The 20,555-nt window shown below is 35.3% G+C and overlaps 2 protein-coding genes across 3 annotated transcripts; one reads left to right on the top strand and one right to left on the bottom strand.

Annotated features, from left to right (window-relative positions):
- The first annotated feature begins 5,953 nt into the window (after positions 1-5,953).
- Positions 5,954-9,894, top strand: LOC146136942 (uncharacterized). 2 transcript variants are annotated; one of them, XM_083395651.1, is made up of 4 exons: positions 5,954-6,266; positions 6,718-6,887; positions 8,201-8,219; positions 8,308-9,894. In XM_083395651.1, the coding sequence occupies exons 1-4, from the start codon at positions 6,017-6,019 to the stop codon at positions 9,417-9,419; spliced, it is 1,551 nt and encodes a 516-aa protein (XP_083251777.1). In that variant the 5' UTR covers positions 5,954-6,016; the 3' UTR covers positions 9,420-9,894. The 2 variants fall into 2 exon arrangements, with proteins under 2 accessions (XP_083251777.1, XP_083251776.1); XM_083395650.1 differs by lacking the exon at positions 8,201-8,219 and having other exon boundaries at positions 6,718-6,848; positions 8,274-9,894.
- Positions 9,895-11,591: 1,697 nt separating this feature from the next.
- LOC146136941 (F-box only protein 8-like) lies at positions 11,592-18,982 on the bottom strand. Its single transcript, XM_083395251.1, has 8 exons — positions 18,556-18,982; positions 17,635-17,747; positions 17,213-17,298; positions 15,453-15,579; positions 14,789-14,907; positions 14,159-14,227; positions 12,674-12,789; positions 11,592-11,962 (listed from the first exon to the last, which is right to left on the bottom strand). The coding sequence occupies exons 1-8, from the start codon at positions 18,641-18,643 to the stop codon at positions 11,688-11,690; spliced, it is 993 nt and encodes a 330-aa protein (XP_083251377.1). The 5' UTR covers positions 18,644-18,982; the 3' UTR covers positions 11,592-11,687.
- Positions 18,983-20,555: the final 1,573 nt, after the last annotated feature.

The following is a 20,555-nucleotide window of genomic DNA, read 5'->3' as shown; positions in this document are numbered from 1 at the left end:
TAAACAGTAAAAACGTTCAGTGACGTGACCTTGAATTCACCTTGCCACATGATTCCATACGGAACGGTCAAAACCACAACACCGTCGCCATCACGAGACTTTGCTAAGCCAGAAACGTGGTTAAAAACGCTGTCTTGCATTCGGTACCTGTAAATTTTACCATAATTTTTTTATTATTTTTTAGGTATTATTAGTGTTATAAACAAGTCATTTTGAAATGACTGAAGTCAATTAAGTTATTTGAAAAAAACTTTAGTTCAAGTTAATTTATTTGAAAAATAGCTTAAGTTTAAGTCGAGACAAGCCGCGTACTGTCAAGTCATTCGCAGGGCGTCAAAACGTTGACACCGAAACAGTCTATGCCAGACCGACGTCCTCCGATAGTCCCACACCCTCTACCTACAGTTTCAGGCGTTATTTTGGTCTTATTACGATGAATTTAGGACATATTCCGACAGGTTTTGGGTAATATTCAGACAATTCAGTTCTTATTCTGTCGTGGACATTACTGGGTATTTGGCTTTGTTATGTCGTTATGGTCTTAATACTATATGGTATTATAGATCATTCTGATTTAAATACTGTTGCCTTGTAGATCTTTTTGTGTGTTCCCAGATAAAGTATACTGTTGAAATGTTGTCGGGTGCAATATAAAAAAAATGATTAAATTGTCAACTGAACGACAAATTTAATAAAGCTTATTCCAGGTTTTGTTGAAAAAATTTATATTTCATTTGTTTAACGCTAATCAAGTTACTAAAGTTAAAGACAAAATTTTGTAGCGGCCCGCGACCGTCAAGCCTTACAGTTAACTGTCCTTAAATGTAAAAAGTTTGGTAACCTCAGGCTTGAAAAGAATGAAGAATACTTGCTTTGAAGTCATTGTCGTTATTTACTTGTATGGCTAGTATAGGCGATATCTTTCAATCAATATTTATTTGTCATGTGGAATAAGTGGTGTTTTCATGCATTACGGTAAAATTGTTTTTAATCGCTCTAATACTCACCAAGCCAAAGCCGTACATGCTTTAGTTAGGCTATTTCGCACCTTCTCGTTGTCTTCGATTTCCCCTGGTAGACTTTTATTGCACTCCATGTTTTGTCATCAATTTAAGCAAATAAAGTGCGTTGAGCTAAAACTGCAACGATTTCAATAAATGAATATAACAATACGCAAAAAAACGTGTATAGAAGGTTGAAAAGTTGTCGAGACAGAGATGCAGTTTTCGCCAAATAACCTTTATTTTGTTGTTTTTATTAAATATAAACAAAAAACGATAACTCCAGTGTGCAACTAAAATCTTGCGCTGTTTTTGAGTTTATCCTACACCTGTGGAAGATGAAAAACGGTAAATGGTGTTGCAGTAAAAACTATCAAGGACCATGTTTTTTAGGAATGTGCATGGCATGAGTTAAAACTTAGACTAGCTTTTCAGGTGTATTATTTGCCATTAGCTAACTAAAATGCAATACATTTTATACATATTTCCTACTTAACCACAATATATAATCACTTTGCTCTAATTCTAATACATAATTCAAATTCTATTAAATGTGAAAATTTTACTTTCTTGCCTTAAAAATCGTTTTATTGTCTCAAATCTTACACAGATTGTCTTGTTCGAAAACTCGTAGACAAAGATGGCGTTGCATCTTAATACCACATCCAAAATTTCAAACATCTATTATAAATGGAAAGGGGAGAAAAGCTCCCGAGTCACTGGTCCCTATGATCCACTGGTCCCACATCTCCCCTACACTGTTACTTCCAGTATGATAAAATAATGCCACTTTTCAAACGACAATAAAAACTTAAGCTGAAAAAAGGGCGATAATGAATTCAACCCTCGCAATCTACCAGCGATATAAAAAACAAAACAAACTATGAAAAATCTCTACTGATCAACTTGATTACAATGCAAAACACCACAGTTACGCCAAAAACGGCATTATCAAAAAAATGCAAGCACAAAAAAAGAAATACAAAAAGGCTTGTATAAAACATAAAACCAGAATTACTATTTAGTCCAGATAAAAACCCGATACTGTAGTAAACAAAACCAACGACTTAGTTAATCTTCCAATGTTGGGAATTTCCTGTTCAAAGGCATAACTTTAAGGCAAAGCAAATCGTTATCACGAATTACAATTGATCAAGGGCAAAAATCGTGACTTCAAACTGGAGGGCTTTTTAGAAACGTTGGACATCACAGCTATTTGGCACAGTAATTGTAATTACTATTTTGGCGCAGTAATTATAGTTATTTTAAGCCGATATACCGTTGCCTATAAGACCTATTTATTCAAAGATGTTATTAGGGTAATAAAAATACATCCTTTTAATTTAACTAACTTTTACAATAGCTTCATTAAATTTCAACAAGTTTGGGTAATTGGGTATATTCTACCAAGTTAAAATATAGAAAATAGATCATCAGCATCTAAAATAGCTATACCGAACTAATAAAATCCGGTTCCGAGCAATCTTTAGCATATATTATAGTAAACATGGCAATAAAAATGCTGAAGGTGTACAAAAAGATTTAAACAATCAATGAAACACCGAATAAATTGTCCTGCTAACAATCACATAAGTTCACAAGAGATCTTAGTTTATGAGTTTTCTAATTGATAGTGCGCATTTAATATGCTTGACTACAAGTCTATTGTAATAGGCTACAAATAAGTTCAAAATACAAAAAAATTACAAAGAGTTTTTTTGCAAAATCGCTATATACAGGTTAAGAATCACTGTTCTGGATCCTTCAAAGCTGAGTGTACACGTTTCCGGTAACAAGCTGACTATATTTACAACCGTTCAACGGTCATCAAAGATGATTAATGTAAGACATTTCATTTAGGTTAAAAAACAACAACAAAATAAAGTCAGGTCAGTCTGTCACAGAAAACAGAAAACATTTGGCTGTACGCGATTAATCACACCTCCGTTTCAAAGCAGCTATATATAGGCAGTTTCACCAATAAAGATCATCTGTAAATTGCAACAATTAATACACTTAGTTATAATCGACCCAAAGGAAATTTACTAACCTAAGCCTCAAAACGCTAGTAAATTTAGGTGTATAATTATAAAAACATTACCTTTACACCATGGTTTATTAGTTCTACTTATTGGTTTACTTACAGTAATGGCGTCATTTTATATCGTACGGTAGTGCGGTATGTTTTTTTAAATTAACATAGTTAGTCATTGCAAAGCTTCAATAGGCCTACAAAGATTTTACCAAGGTATTTTTTATAATCGGCTCTGTGTTGTACTGAGCCAAGCGAATGTTATTACATTCGTCAACAAGATGATTTCTTGATTTTCGTTTTATTGAGCGTTAGCCTACTATTTCTTTACAAATACGATGTCCACAATCTCGCTGAATATTGACTTTAAGTAACTCTGCAGCGAACTTTATGCGTTTGACGATGGAATATTTCTTTTGCAACTTAACGCCCTTCAAGGAAATGAATTTCTGCTCCTGGCATTACACGTTATAAATACTACATGGCTACAAACATAAAGCAGTTAAGTAATTGTTTTGCCACAGTGACACCTTCATCCAAACTTGCCACTCGCGTACGTACGATTGAGCGTAACTTTCCGCAATAAAACGATTAAAATTATCCAGTATTCTACTTTAAACTTCCCTACTGAGGAGTCAAAGAACGTGTCAGAAAAAGGTGTTACAAAACTTTACAAGAAAGTTTTACAGTCATAATAAAAACGTTTTATGTTACGGTTGAGAATCCATGCCCTTCATCCTTTTACGTGTTTCGAACTTAAAAATACAACTAGTTAATATTTTTTTATTCTCTTTTTTTTTCTTACTTTTATGGTTTTTAATTACAGTTTCTGGAAACCCCGCAACAAACTTATATTTTCCACTTACCGTAACATCGTCAGGTTATGTATATTCTATTCCCGTTAGGTGTCGCACCAATTTGATCAAATTACGTAGTTAATCGCATTTTTTGCAAAAAAATAATCTTGTTTATATATACTCAAAAACAACTTTAGCCAAAATAAACTTGTAACATATATATTTTGGTATAATCTATTGTTTGGAAAAGCATTTTGGGCGCTGGTCTAGAATCCGGCGCTCTTTTACTTATGTACGAGAAAATTATTAAAAAAGAAAACTTTCTTCAAATGCCGCATACCACAACGCATATTGTTTGGGTTAGGGTGCGGGTTAGCGTTTGGTTGAGGGTGGGTCAAGTTATTATTAATAATAAACATAATATTATTTGACCCACCCTCACCCAAACGCTAACCGGCACCCTAACCCAAATAATGTTCGTTGTGGTAGGATTCTAGACGAGCGCCACATTTTGCAGGTATACTCATACTATAAATGTACCTTATTTTGATTACACATGCATTTTGTGGCAGGCCACTTTTAACAGCAAATTGTGTGCACACCTAACTTTCAGAAAAGTATACTTATTTTGTATTGATGGTTACAGTGTGAAACAGATTCCATACCTTTGGTGTGCAACTGTTCATATAAGCTTGATTACACACATGTACTCATGTGCACAAGACATCTTGCGTCAACTGCTTAAAAATGCTTTAGAGCAGTGGTTCTCAACCTTTTTGTACCCGTGGCCCCTTTTTTGATGCCGTCAAATAGTCGCGGACCCCTTACATTTTTATGCTGAATACAGTATGTGCGTTTAGTTCTTTTTAATAGTCCAGTATATCTGCGTAGGGCACTGTATGTTGAATAAGGTAACATAAAACACCAAATTGCTTTATTATGACACGTTTATTTCAATGTGATTTCTGCATCTACGAAGCAAGTCTTGATGCGTGGTTGCGTTTTTGACAATGCTAGACACATGTCATCTTTCCGAACGATAGCATAAAGTTAAACCAAAATGCAGTACCTGTCAACTGTTGTAATGCTTCCTTTTATTTTACAATCTATTTGTGTTATATCACAATGGAAGTGTTACGTCATACTCAATATGATTTACAACATGTTACAATGTGATTTTATTACTTACCAAGAATGTGATTAAGCAGATATCCCAGCTTTAATTAATTTAATAAAGATATATTTTGAAGTTTTTGCGGACCCCCTGAAAACGTTTTGCGGACCCCCAGGGGTCCGTGGACCCCCGGTTGAGAACCACTGCTTTAGAGTAAGGGACGCTGGCCTAGAATCCTACCACATTTTCGTCCGGTGGTTTATATTGCTAGCATTATGTGGGTTAGGGTGCGGGTTTGGATTGGGTCAAGTATTAATCTTATATTTATGTCTTCTTTACAATTTCAACTTTGACAACTCATTTCATTGTTGTTAAAATAAATGTGGTAGGATTCTAGACCAGCGCCCTGCACCGCACCCCAAAAAATCAACTGTGCATCCATTTTCAACTGTGCATCCATGTTACAACAGCCTGGTGCACTTTTGACCATTTCAGCATCCCATCACTCTGTTTTTTTTTTTTGGCCAACGCATCTGCGTAATCTTGAGGTCTACAATCCTTGAATCCTACAGACCAACCTGGTACCATACATTTAACATAAATGGCCATTAAATACGGGTACCTATTCCATAGGGTCACTTTAACTGTCAAAAGTTGATGCAAATAGCCCTACTTTTACATTTTAAGGTTGTGTCTATGTCTAGCACTATACTAGTTTTTGTGTAATAACTTTTCATTTTCACAATGAAAAGTTTTATTACAAAGTTGTACCTTGCCATGTAGAACCACAATGTTTTCTACAGGTAACAACTAACAATACACACCCTGGTTTAGATTGATAAGTTTTAGTTCTTTACAAGAGCAAAATGGCTTTAGAGATTATGTGAATTGTTAAAAAAGGTTTTTGGTGCACCGTCCACCCAATATTTTTCATTTGTGCACCTGCCAGATCTCTCATACTTTCCAGTTGGGTTACCTAGTGACTAAACTATTTTTTTGCAAAGTTTCAAGCAGGGCTATAAACACCTCACAGTGTTGGGTTTAAAGTTTGACATGGATCGTTTAACTTGAAATGAATGCGCAGTACTTACCTGAAAAATCCGTTTACCGGGTGCTGGCTCAGTACATACAAAAAGGCAAAAAATGCGACGACTACATAAAGGGATATGTGGACGGTGAAGATAAATTGAATGCATTTCTGTCCGACTACTATCACTACTCTGGCACCAGATTTACAATTCGGTCGTCGTGCAAAAAGGCAAAACATGTATCTTGTCCCTCTGGTGGTGCCACTGTTAGTCATACAAGATATGGACGCGAAGGTATTTGTCTTATGTTTAATAATTATTTTTTATCACTTGTGAAACTGTAACAATATATTTGCAGGGTTAATTAATATTATATTTGCATTTGTCAGTCAAGGGAGTGTCTACTAATCCACACCCAACTAGGTGAAATACTACTTGTCTAAAATATCAGTATGTTGTCTGCAAATTTATGTCCTATAGATAATTAGTAATCACTAGGGTGAATATTTTTTTAACTAAAAATGAGAAGTTTTTGCCTGAAAATTAAAATTTTGACAAATTATGACCTAAAAATATATTTTTTTGACAAATTTGAAACTAAATGTCACACATATTGTGTAAAACACGAAACTACCGGCAAAACATACCATCTGTGGTTCATAATATCAGCAATATTTATCTTAAAATTAGATAAATAACATTTAATTACATCTTATAATTAACATTCATGACATCTCTGTTGCAGACCGTATTTACTGGGAATTCAACAACCGAAACCTTGTTGTGCCATTTAGCGGGGTGCCCTTTATCACCAAAAGCTCGCAAGTAAAGCACTGTCAGCATGGATCGCAATACTACAAACTTAAATCACAAAAGGTATCTAGTCGTTATTCAAGCTACAAAACACCTCAGCCTGTATATGATCATAGATGTCTACAATTTTTCTGTGCATTTCAAAACACTAATTTAGTATTTTGTAAAACATTTCAACTATTTTGTTGGCAAAGTTATCCCAAGGGGAAAATGTACTCAAATGGTTACAATTTAAATTTGTTTTAAAATGTTAACGCACTATATTTGTATTATTAATTTGTTAAATAGCCAGATTTATGAATTTATAGAAACATTAGCAATGCCCACCATGTTTCGTTAAAAAACCCCATATATTTAGGTATATGCAAATTTTTATTTAGGCTTTTCTAATAGCATAGCATTCCAATGACATAAAAATTATGGTGCTGGGCAGCGAGACAAGTTATATGTTGTTCAAAGAACCTATTTAAACAGTGTCTATATTAACTTAACTTGTTTTCTGGCCAATGTAGCAAGTTAGCATTTGGACAGTTCTGCCTTTTACAAATATGCGTTTTACACTTTTCTACCAGTGATCCAATAAATTATTTAAATAAGCATGGCTTTGTTAAGCTTACACTAAGATACAAACTAATAAACAATAAATTTTATTAAGAGTTTATCAATTATAGGCAGATAAACCGAAATGTTATTCAAATTTTATTTTTATTTAATACAAATTTTGAGCCACATTTCTGAAAAAAAAGAAAAAAGTAAAGGATAACGGTTGGCAAAAACATTAAAAATGGGTATCCGCATGGTCTGTAAAAGTTATATCAGTCGATATCTACTTAATACCATTTTTTTTAAATCATGAAAGAGCTAGAAAAACCTTGGCATTTTTTTTTTGATTTCATAAACATTCAAACCAGGTATATATGGGTGTTGGTTGGCTGCTTCAGATAACTTAAATAATATTGTAGATATTTCAGCTATCAGACTCAGGTCTGCGGAGTCGGTTAAAAATAACCTGAGTCCAACTCCCGTCAAATGTGCGATTTTCTCGAGTCCCGAGTCCGGCCCTTACTCTACAGCCTGTATTCCGCCAATTTACGTACCTAAAATAACTTGGATATTCAGCAATCCACTTATAGGGGTATCGTATAATTTATTCACTCATAATACATGGTTGGAAAACATTCCACCAAATGCTATTTCACCTTTACAATTTCCAGTTGGCTGCCATAACAGTTTTAAAATTTGGTACTGTGCATGCGCATGTCGGACTCGGGACCCAGGTAGTTTTACGCGGTCTTATTCGAGTCCGGAGTCCGACTTCGACTCCGCAGCCCTGATCAGACTAATACAATCTAGTTAAAGCAAGGGTATAATAATAATTCAGGGACAGAGGGTATTACAAAAGTTCCAACTATCAGATAAGTTATTTAACTGGCAGTGGACTGGCAAAAACGAGTCAACAAACCCTATTATAAATTCAAAACCTTTTAGCCTACAGAAAGTCGAGAGATTCTGCAACCCGAAGTGCTAATGACTGGCAACGCCGAGCTGGATTTGCTCAAGAAACGCAGGAGGCCAAAGCCGTCCAAGAAGCGCAACTGCCCAGCCTACATGTACATCAGGGAACTAGTGCTTTTTCCAGAGTATGCCTTGCCACCTGAAAATTGCTCTAAGCACACCAATCGAAAGGAGAAAAGCAACCTGATCTATCGCTTGAGGAAGGCAATGGCATCCGGCGGTCTTGAAACCCTTCACCGCTTCTACATGCACCTGCCCCTACCCGAAGCCCACGCCGATCACCCAAATGGGTCCGGGGTACCGCGACTCCGAATCATGGACCCCATGGTGCGGTGCAAAATCGACGAGCTGCTTTCGGCTCGCATTTACAAAGGCCGCTATATCCAGCTCATCGTGCAAGACTACATCATAGAGAACCTGCTAAAGGGAAACAACGTGGGCTACTCCACAAGCCAGCCCGCCTACCCAACTGAAGACGAGATCAACGATTACATTTACTTGACATCCGTAACGACGTCTGATACATCTGCTGCCACACCAAGCGCCAATGACTTTGTCGAGCGCAAAGAAATCCGTGGCGAAATGCAAAAGAGCATTCAGGAGCTTCTCTCGCTTGTACAATCCTGCTCGGACGACGAGACTTTAAACAAGGCAAAAAAGGAAATGATTAAGGTAATCCAGCGTGTTAAGAAATGCAGTCTTGTACCCGAACCCGTTCAAAATGCCCAACAAAGGCCTAGGGCGTGGCAAAACAGCAGACAATCTATTAGCTGCGTACCGCAAGACGCTAATGCTAACCACCAAGGCCATGCGCACTCGATACAAGGTCAGGAGCTTCCCTTTGAACCCGTCCGACAGCATTTGAACCCGTCCGACATCATGATGCACCCAGTGGGTAACGAAGACCTGTTGAGCAGCATAATGATGCCGGCTGGACTGGGCGACATTCACCAGCAGGACATTCTGCCTACTTTTAGTCGCTTACTGGAGTCGGACCACGGAATGCTGACAAGTATCGACGGGCAAATGATGGCACACGGCCAGGAGTTCACGCCAATGTCAGGATCGCAGATTATTCACGACCTTCGCCCACATCACCCTTCGCACTACATGAAGTAGGCCTGGCTTTACTGAGTATTTTGGGCTGGTGCCGATTCGATATCAAACTAACATAGGTTTCGAACTTAAAATGTAAACTTGACGAAAATTATAGTAGGTTAACCACTGAAGGTAACTAAACTTCTTAACCCCAAACAAACGTTTGACCTAGTAGGCATGGCTTTACTGAGTATTTTGGGCCGATGACTAGGATTGTCCGATAATATCGGATCGGAGCCGATATACCATGCCCAATGGTGCTCGTCCGATACTAAATTAATATTGGTATTTTAACCATAATTTGTCACCCAATGCAGCAATTTCTACCGTTCAAGGTGAATTAAAATAAAACGTTAACAACTTTTGCTAGTTAAATTTCTTTAAACTACAAAAATATTAACCGAACAACCTGAGAAATATTATGCTTGAATGTTTTAATTTAAACCAGGGATGTCCAACATTTTATTATAGCGGGCCGCATTAACACTTGAAATAATTTAATGGGCCGCAGAACCTATTAAGTTTCAAGAGTAAGTATTGCTCTTTAGAGTTATATATATTTTTTTACCCATAGTATACTATTAGTGCTCCCCTAAAAGCTGACTGGTACATTTTAATTAGGCTTATATTGAACGTTTAAAATGCTTGGGAGTGAAAATGACTAGCGGGTCGCACAAAAACTTCAGACGGGCCGTAGGTTGGACATCCCTGATTTAAACTATTTAGTTTGTTTAAACATAGTTATGAAGTCATTGGTATCGGATAAATTTTGTTTAAAATATCGGATGTCGGATTAAAATGTCACGTATAGGACATCCATATTGGTAGTACTTCAGTAAAAATCTTTTTGATCGCTATGGTCCTGATCAGATATTATCGGATATTCTTAACACCGAGTGACTATAGCATTTTTCGATTTGAAATCAAGGTGTTTAAGTTCGCTTCTTGTTGTTCGCCACCGATGTTGAACAAAAATATGACAGATAGCCGAATAGTGTATCTAGTGCATAGTTACCACTAAAAGTGGCTTTTTTTCTCGTTACCTACTGCTTAACTTTTAAATAGTTGATTTTTAGTTTTGTTAAGGCAATAGTGCTAGTTCCAAAGGTGCTTTAAAGTTTGAACCATTATGTTCCAACGATTATTATCGTTCTTTATCGTGTTATGTCATTTTCCATCGTGTTTCACCACCCCCTCGTGCTTTTAAACAATCCCTCTTCACGTTTGTGCTTCTCAAATACATACGTCTTATTGTAAATATATTTCGCGGCGAGAAATTAAGGCAGAGAAAAAACGGACACCAAGCATACAAAGTTGTACAAGGAAAGAAAAAAATCTCTTGACATTCCGCAACGTGATTAAGACATTGTGAGAATATTTAAACTCTTTTTACCAGGCATATTATTAATCAAAAACAGCCCTTTTGATTAATTATATTTCATCTCCAACGTTTTTTGAATAATAAATTAAAAGAATATGTTTGCACAAAAAGTATATTTACAGTTTTTTTTTCGAAGTTAATATTATTTTCCAATTGGTCTTATGAATACTTTGTGCATCGTGATACTTAAATTATAATTAACAGAAAGGTAACTTAAAATAAGGGATGTTCCGACAATACAGTAGTCTTTACCCATAGCTAGTTTTGCGTGTGTCATATTATCAGTACGAAATGCTATTGAAACTCGTAATAGACGTTAAGTTTTTTTAATGATAGGTATTACGTTGTATAATAACAGCAGGGTTAACGTAAGCCAAGTTTTTGTTTTGACAGGCTTATAGCAAATTTCAAGCGAAAACATGCGAAAGGCGAACACCGTTGATGTCAGACATCCCTAATTGAAAGACACGCCACAAAACACGTCCGTTTTCCCATTACTTGTTGTGCAGCGTACAACGTGCCTAAACAAAGTGTATAAAGAAGCGATAGCCTGGGACAAAAATTGAAACTGCCGTCCCTTACAGAGAAACAGGGCTGTGAAGACGGAACTCTATTGAGAGTGGATTGCAAAATATCCACAGTATTTAGTAACGTAAATTAGCGGAATACTGGCACAATTTGGCCGGATTCAGGTTTATTTTTTCGGCCGGAGCAGGACTAGAGTAATTTCAACCGACTGCGCAGCCCTACAGAGAAACATACAATCGATCAATCGGCAGGCGCTCAACATATATAATCACAGTTGAAAATGAAACAAACAAAAAAGGCGCTAAGTATATAGCTTTTGAAGCAGTGTGCGGCGAAGGTTCTGCAAAGTGGGCAAAAATACAAAAAAAGCCAAGAAAAAATCAGTGCCTTCGCGTCGGCGGCAGATTGTCCTGGTCGTCCCAACGCTGTGGTGCTACATGACCAACCAGGTACACGTTGTCGTACAAGTGACCTGCAAAATCTCGGTCTACCAAGTCCTGTGGTTGCTGGTTGTTGGGTTGGTGGTGGTTGGCCATCTCGATCGCCCGGCAAATGTTCCTGATGAACTCTCGCTTGGACATCTTGTTTTTTACGTGCGGGCTGCTCAGGTCGACTGAGAGAAGGATTAGAGAGTAGCAGAGGATGGCTACGATCTCTGCGAGAACACACAAAAAACGTCAGGTATTATGGTGGGAATATATCAAAGTCCATACAGAATTAGCAGCAGAATATCTAGCAAAGGCATCGTCAGTATATCTTAATTTGATTCTGACCTGAATTGCTAGCTTTGTTAGAGTATTCTGCTGTTACTGATCGGCAATTAAGGTCGACATTTATCTTGCAACGGTCAAGGTGATGTCCATTATCACATATTAATTGCAACACTGCCACATACAGAAGTAGGTATCATTTTAAACGTTTCAAATACCTCCTTATTCATCGAAAAATTAGTAATCAGATATTTGAAACTTTCAAAATGCCGCCTATTCCTGTATGTGCTTTGATATTCTTACTACAACTTTCAACCATTATGCTCCAGAATTATGGGCTTTAGTAAGAACATCAAAGCAAACAGAAGTAGGTGTTATTTTGAACGTTTCGAATATCTCTTTTCATTTACAACCTTTATTTTTCAATGTTGAAATTGAATAAAGAGTTATTCGAAACGTTCAAACTGCTACCAACTTCTGTATGGGCTTTGATATTTAGTCAAAAGTTAAAGTCAAAATTTTCTCTATATTCCTATGATAATTTTATATCGGATCGGCACCGATACCACCCTAGTATCGGACGAGTAGCGATACTACCACTTGGCATTGGGTATCGGCTCTGATCCGATATTTCTCGTCGAAAAACACTAACTTACCAGTGTTAAACTGCAATTCTGGGTTATCGCAGCAAAATCTCCTCGAGAACTTGTCGATGAGCATTGAAAGGTATTCGCCGCGTGAAGTGGGTGAATCGACTGCGTTGAAGAACTTACTGCAAGTAAACATTCACGTTTAATGCATATCAAGACGTGTAAGAATGTCAAAGCTCATACAGAAGTTTCGAGAAACGTTCAAAATGCTACCTACTTCTGTATGGGCTTTATTCTTACTTCGTCTTACTATACAGCCTCCTTGTTACAACACTGTGTAGTAGGACGTACTAAGGAATATCAAAGCCCATACAGAAGTAGGTATCATTTTGAACGTTTCTCGAAACTTCTGTATGGGCTTTGGTATTCTTAGCACGTCTTACTGTACAGTGTTGTAACAAGTCATTGTGAAATAACGTCCAAGTCAAGTATTTTGCAAAAATAACAAATCAAGTCCCAGTCAAGTCATCGGTTTCCCAAGTCAAGTCATTATGAGAGCAAGTCAATTTCAAGTCATGTTATTGACATAAAAGCAAACTTTTGAACTATTAAAATTGGTAAACTCGCCCGATTATAAGCAATCACAAACGCAATATACAGCAATAAAAGTGTTTAATGTGCAAAACTTGAGATACATTTTAATGAAAAACACTTAATTTAATCTTGTGTGCTCCTATCTCGCTTTATAACCGATGATTTAAAAATTACTTGTGGTGATTTAGCACGTGACCGAAAGGTATTGTTTCTTAATGTGTCTGAAATAGGGCGTCAAGATAAACATTTAAAATATAACACTTAATAGTTACTTGTCAAAATGACTTACTTAAGTCAAGTCATTAAAAAACAGTGACTTAAGTCAAGTAACTACAGCATCCAACCATTATGCTGCAAAGTAAATTGAGAGATTTTCAACCTTTTTTAACATGACGCTAGAGATGTTCGATAATAATATCGGAGCCGATACCAAGCGATAGTATCGGTTAGTGTTGCAATGACGTTACTCATTACATGACCCACTGTCGCACATTTAACAAGTGATGCTTTGATTTACTTCTCATTCACATTAACTGAAGATGATACAAGCTCGTATCGAAAAGTCTTGTCCAGATGAGGTCGATTTACTCGACGATTTTGGCTTTGCAATTCATTATCAAAAATCTATCTATCACTTATAAAAGGGTTCTTCTGACAAATAAGTGTTCAGCGCTGACGTTTCATATACCTATACGGGTAATCTTCTTCAGGGCAATAAAGTTGTAACTTTACAGAAGGGTATATAAAATACAGTGAGTGAAAAGACGAAAAACAAAGTGGCTTCTGACAAAAATGTATTCAGCGCCGACGTTTCGATTTACCCGCATAGGTAATCGAAACGTCAGTGCTGAATACTTATTCATCAGAAGAACCCCTTTATAATTGATACAATGCCTGGCAGCAACAGTATACTCCTATTTTTCATTGTAGGGAAAAGCGTAAAAAATAGCAAAGTACCGAAGTGCATTGGGTAGAAATTGATTCCGATAGCTTTGCAGCTTGATTACTTCCTCCAAAACGTCCGGTCTGTAAATAGAAGTGTAGAAGTGTAAAACACAATTGCCATTGAAGGGAAACTGTAAAGGTCGGTGAGCAAGTCAGGCCACACAAAGAAGCGATTGGCATTTGATGATGGCAATTAGAAACGCGTGCATTTGGCGTAAATAGAATCAGCAGAAATGTTACGGCGTCTCTAGTTCCTGGTATTCTACAGTCGTTTTGCAGAAGACGTGGTCGCCTGCCACAAACTGTATTTTTGCCAATTTTAATTACTTAAATGCAAAAAATGTTAGCTTCTCGCGATTCTCAATTCATTTCTAGTATGTCTTATCGCATTTTAATTTAAAATCGCGTCCCATCGCGCCATCCGAAGTATAAGTTTGGGCAACTTAAACGATATAAAGACATTTTTATAACATCTTCGTAATGTAGTATCGTATAAAAAGTAACAAAGTGTTTTTTTTTTGTTTTTTTTATTGAACATGGAATTTAAACGATTTTTTTACATTTTAAGGACTGATACAGAGATAAAACCAATTATGAAATCTGTTTTTACTTGAAATATGATAAAATAAAATAGAGTCTAACCTGTCCCTGATATAGAGTCGGACTTTCTGCCAATTAAGCTGGTTTGTGGAATGAAAGAACATGGCAATATCTTCTGGATTGTCCTCCATTATTCCGTGCTCGATGAGATAGTCGATGCCCTACGTATAAAGCAACAAATCACAACCTATAAAAACATTACGTTCGGTCGGTTATTGGAATTGCTTTTGTTTTGTTTTTTGGGGGGCGTTGAATAAATTTCGTGTAAAAAAACATCTGAATGATTGTGCCAACCTAACATTAAAAATATTTTGCAAGCTCTGTGTCAATTTATTAAAACGAAAAATAAACAATATTAAACAGCTCAGTAATAAAATATGACAATATATTGTCAGACATATAATTTACACATGTCTTATTTAAAAAAATTGTTATCATAAATTGTACAAAACATAAAAACTAAAATTTATTTAAAAGATAAATATATTTTACTCTTTTAAAAAGATCTATATTTAAAAGCTCTATAAAATTTAAACGAACTGATAGGAGTAAAATATATTTGGTTTTAATCGCCAAATTAACTAGTTTCTGTATTGTTTTTTTATTACTGGCTGAGACCAGAATCACATGTTTAACACCGTTCGCATTATTTTTTTATATTTAGAATATTGAAATATTATGATTGCTATAAATATTTAATGCTAACCCTGAGAGGTTGTGTATTGAAGGTCAAACTTCCCTCATCCAGCATCAGGAAAAGTCGTTTAAACGATCGGCCATCTTTCTTCCAATAACGATAGGCACCGCAAAATCCCCACGAGGCTTTGCACAACCTAGATGTAAAGACAGCTTGTTTTAATTTCTTTTGAGGAATAAATGATTTACAATAAATATATCTTTTTTTGTAGTTTTATTTTAAAAGAATTAGTTAGAATAAAAATTCTAAAAAAAATTCCCTTAAGCACAGGATAATTCTAGGACCTGACGATTGCAGAACATTTTGTGATTTCAATTTTGTGCATTTTTTCATTAAAGAAGAAAATACACCCACAACCGTAGTGAGGTAAACAAATTGTTGTGAGTTTAAACTTTCATTGAAAATTATTTGAGAATTGTTTTTGCGAACATTTCAATTAACTTTATCTTAAATTAAAGCATACTTTGGTAAACCCTGCTCTAATACAAAATACAAAAGCCGCAACTTTTGCATTCATTTGTGACTATTCAAAACTTAAATGTGAAATGCATCATTCTATAGCAGTTCTCTGTTAAATTGGATTAGTTCTATCTCAATTTACAGATGTTGATATGGTCTATAAATACTTTCAATCATCACCCACATACTATTTTGATTGGCTAATTAGTTTCAGCTATTAGCATAATCATAATCACCACTTAGATATTTTTGATAAATGAATCAATCCTAAAATAACATAACTGCAACAAATTGTTTTCATTTTAAAAAACACTTACTCAAAAATACGTTATAACTAGGGCCATTTTTATCTTAACCTAAAAATTTTTTTTTAACTTTGTTATTATCAAATTTTAACTTTATTTTAAAACCTAACGAAATTGCTTATTTGTAGAGGTTACAGTTTCTTTTTGAATTGATACCAGTTACCCAAACATAATATTTCGTCGATTTCAGACCCAAGCGGAATATTTTGTCGAAAAGTCAAGAAAATCACGCCCGGGAGTTGCAATAAATTCATCAGAAAAATCTCGACAAATCTGCCTAACTTTTGCTGAAGACGATTTAGCTTGCTTAGGCATTTTTGTATTACAGAATGTCAGTAGGCTATTCCTAAAATCCAAACCGTTAATCTTCCAAAAGACCACGTTTATGAAGATAAAGTGTTTTATAAGAATTATTTAATTACGTAACAATAAAAAAAAATGGACAATTTGTGATAAAAGTTACTGCTGATTCAAGTGGGCATTGTGACATTTTGCCTGCTTTTATGGGTTAATATGGTTTAATTATGTCACAGTTCCTGATTTACAATGCTTTCACGACGATTTTTACAAAAATTACTCTCAAGAAACACAAAAACTGTGTCAAAAGCCACAATTTGACAAATTTTGACTTTATTGTAAATTTTAACTTTATTTTAACCTATAAACCCTAGGTGCTAAACACAACTTTATTCTTTGATTCGTGGACAGACGAGCTCCTTAAAAAATTTTGACTTTATTGATTTTGCGGGCCCAACTATTTAAGAAGCATTTTAAATATGTGCAAAACACTAAATACTTACGATGGTTCTCCACTTATTTTAAATAACATTGTTTCGAATGACATTTCAACCTAATTTTATAGATAACACTAACAGAACAACTATAATATTAAAACATGAAGACTTAACCGATATATTGCTCTATACAGCAATTGGACATTCAGTTTTAATATACATATACTCAGGGGAATTTATTTCAAAATGGAGTCATTATCAAGGATATTACCCTTCCCATAGGCTTTCATCATTGGCCAAATCAGTCCACACACAAGATGCCAGGCAGAGATCTGTTGCATTCAGGTTTTTGAGAATCTGAAAATATAAAACAAATTTTTTAATACAAGTATTCATGAGTGTATTATTTGATCTTTACCTGGCATGGAAATAACATTTTCGTAAATCTATGTTACAATAAAGGCAAAACATTTTAAAATGCTTGCAAGAAATTTGTCATTTTATTAATTTAGGCCAAAGTTTAAACCGGAAAATCAAAAGTTACCATTAGCATTTGTCGTTGTATTGTTATTATATGCTAAACTTCACATATCTAGGATCATCGACAATAAAGCAATTACACGAAAACTGAATACTTTTGAAGTGGTAAAAACTAGAATTGGTTAATGTTTTACAACAAAAAAGTGTTTATACCTGCAATCCCAATTCCGGCGGAAGAAGATTTAAATCGACAAAATTTGTAAGGGGCGAAGGTTTTTTGAAATTTCCGTGACTGTTTCGAAGAACTCTGTTCAGGATGCTGATCCCTGTAAAAGTTTATTTCTAAATTACAAAAAATGCAAGTGCAGAAACGGTATTATTTAGGACACTTAAGCTGCAAAAATAAAAGCCAATTGATTTCAGAGTAAAACTGCAATAAATTGTAATTGCTATTTACTGTTAGAAACCTACAGTTTACATAATTGAGACCAGTGGTTCTCGAAATTTTATGAAAGCTCCCTTCCATAGGCTATTAAATCTTGTGGCAACACATGTTTGAAAAAAATGCATAATGAAAAATCACAATAAAGGAATTCATAATTGAGATCAAAAATTTAGGTTTTAAGGCTGGATATTTAAAACAAAATATCATTGTGGTGCCCCCTATGGATGAAAAACACCCATTTATAAATTAAGCACTCCCACAAACTACATTTTCATGGTAAAAATACAAAGCCAATACAGAAGAAGGTATCATTTTAAACAAGGAGAAAATACTATCTAAACCCAGATAGTCAGTGTACAACTATACGGTGACAGGTACGTAGATCGCTGATAACAGATAAGGCCCATTGACATGACTCAGATATTGAAAACGAAAAGACGTATTGAGGCTTAGTCTACATTGATTTGGCATTGTGATGTGATATTTCTGCATGGGATTTAATATTCTTACTACTCTTATAACTACCACCAACCATTATGCTCCAAAGTATTTTTACTGTTTTTACAACCTAAATTTGTTAGATTGGCGTTTTCTATTTTAAGGCAACTCAATTTAAGTTTTACCAACCATATTATTTGAAATTTATATAATGTATCACAAATTAATATAAACAAAGAATATTTATTTACTTGGGCCATTATTTGGTCCGATGTTCCAGCAGTTTGTCGTTAAGTTATCATCTGAACCTAGAGCTCGGCGAGCGAGATGTTGACCCATTGTAAGTTATGTATAAAAAAATACTGTTAAAGTTCCATGACACTGGATGCAACTTAAAAATACTCACTATCAGTTACACTAACTTTGTTTAAAGGCCTGTTGAAAATAACTTTGTTTTGTTAATGCATCTCAATAGTTTAGACTTGGGGATAAACAAAAAGCAATTTTATCTTTGGGTGAATTTTTTTTTAAGACAAGTGCAGGTGCAGAAATACTAAGTTGTAAAGACTTTATGCTTGCTAGTCAGGTATTTGAATGGGTGTACTGTGGTGTGGATAATAGTTTGACTTTTTACCACTGTGTTGTAAACAAGTAGGTTTAAAATAACTTAAGTCCCAGTGAGCGTTTTATTCCAAAACATTTAACTATTAAACACCTTGTCTAATTATATGACCAATGACCCTATTAAAAATAACAACAGTTTTGTAACATATATACAGTCAATTGTTTTAAAATAACAGTTTTATGAAAATTTGCTTATTGAAAACATTTCATTTCAACCGAAGTTATTTGTCCAAAAAATTCAATTCAAATCGAGCAATTTTGCAAGACTGTTTTTGCAGCTACCAGCCTAACCCAAACATTGTGCATTGATTTAATAATTATTTAAATGTGTGGTTATAGACCTGCACACTTGAATTCCAGAAAAACGGATACATTAACGTGCTCTTTGCAACTTACTAATTTACGGAATGATGAATGGTGGAAATGGTCGGAACGCTCACTTATTTAAGTGTTACCCCGTTAAAACAATTATTAAACCAACGCACAATATTTGAGTTAGGGTGGGGGTTAGCGTTTGGGTGAAGGTGGGTCAAGTGTTATTATATTTAATAATAATACTGTGAGCGTTCCGACCATTCCGACAATTCATCATTCCGTAAATTAGTGTTACCCGATAAATCTAATAACAATGCTTGACCTATACCCAAACATAACCTCTAACTAGCGCCCTAACCCAAACAATGTTGGCATTATAAAGCCCAATGAAAATGTGATAGGATTCTAGAATCTAGATCCAAAGGTTGCCCCCTTTTGTGTGCATTTCCATGTTCATTTATTGCCAAGGTCTCAGATGTACAGCGCCAAATATGAAGTGTGCAGGTTTTAGCACACCTTAAGTTCCGGAATCTAGCACAAATCAACCTTTTCCTGGAATTTAGGAGTTCAAATTGCTATTCAAGTGTGAACACAAAATGCTTTCAAAAAATCTCGGGGTTGCATCTGCCACATGCAAACTGGCTTTTATTTAGTTTCATGTTAAAATTGCTGAAGCTAAACTGGACGTACTCGGGTTTTTGTTGCAAAAAGACGCTTTAATTCATACAAGATGCTCGCAAAAGACAACACCAGTAAAATGCGTCGCGCACAATCACAAAACAACAAGTTTACGCCGCGCCATTAAGGAAACGGCGCAAATGACAACAATAACAAAACAGCGAACTGATTATGACGTCATGTCTCTATAACAAACACCATTGCGCTTTCGTCCAATGAGCAGTTCGTTTACATCGTATGTGGAAAAAGAAGCGGACTTAAAACATATAACAGTAATTTTAAAGAGGCATAGTGAATGCCTGACAACTTTCGCAAGATCTAGCCCAGTGCTTCACAACCTTTTTCTGTTCGCAACCATTTTTAATGTAGGTTTTATTGTGCGACCCACAATAAGATATTGGACCAAACGAATGAAAAACAAATTATTGAGAAAAGAAACAATATTTACTATTAATGCGAAACTTGAGCTGGCATATTGGATATTATCAGATTAAGTTGAGGCTTGATTGGAGACAAGCTCACATGCAACGTAGCATTATTAGTGGTACATTGTAACTTTGTTGCCCGATCACCTTTCCAGTTTTTAAAACCGCCTTGCAATCGAAAAATGTTGTTAAAATAAACTAAAAAAAAT

This window comes from Ascidiella aspersa, chromosome 8, assembly GCF_963924565.1.
Source record: "Ascidiella aspersa chromosome 8, kaAscAspe10.2, whole genome shotgun sequence".
Taxonomy (NCBI): Eukaryota; Metazoa; Chordata; class Ascidiacea; order Phlebobranchia; family Ascidiidae; genus Ascidiella; species Ascidiella aspersa.
This window is presented reverse-complemented; position numbering and strand designations above follow the sequence as displayed.

Bases quoted from the DNA above. Each gene is read 5' to 3' on its own strand.
- LOC146136942 (XM_083395651.1), top strand. From the start codon at position 6,017: ATGAATGCGCAGTACTTACCTGAAAAATCCGTTTACCGGGTGCTGGCT. The intron at 6,267-6,717 runs GTATTTGTCTTA...TCTCTGTTGCAG, and splicing joins TACAAGATATGGACGCGAAG to ACCGTATTTACTGGGAATTC.
- LOC146136941 (XM_083395251.1), bottom strand. From the start codon at position 18,643: ATGGGTCAACATCTCGCTCGCCGAGCTCTAGGTTCAGATGATAACTTA. The intron at 15,580-17,212 runs GTAATATCCTTG...CTTTACATCTAG, and splicing joins GATGAAAGCCTATGGGAAGG to GTTGTGCAAAGCCTCGTGGG. The intron at 14,908-15,452 runs GTTAGCATTAAA...CTTTATACGTAG, and splicing joins TCAATACACAACCTCTCAGG to GGCATCGACTATCTCATCGA.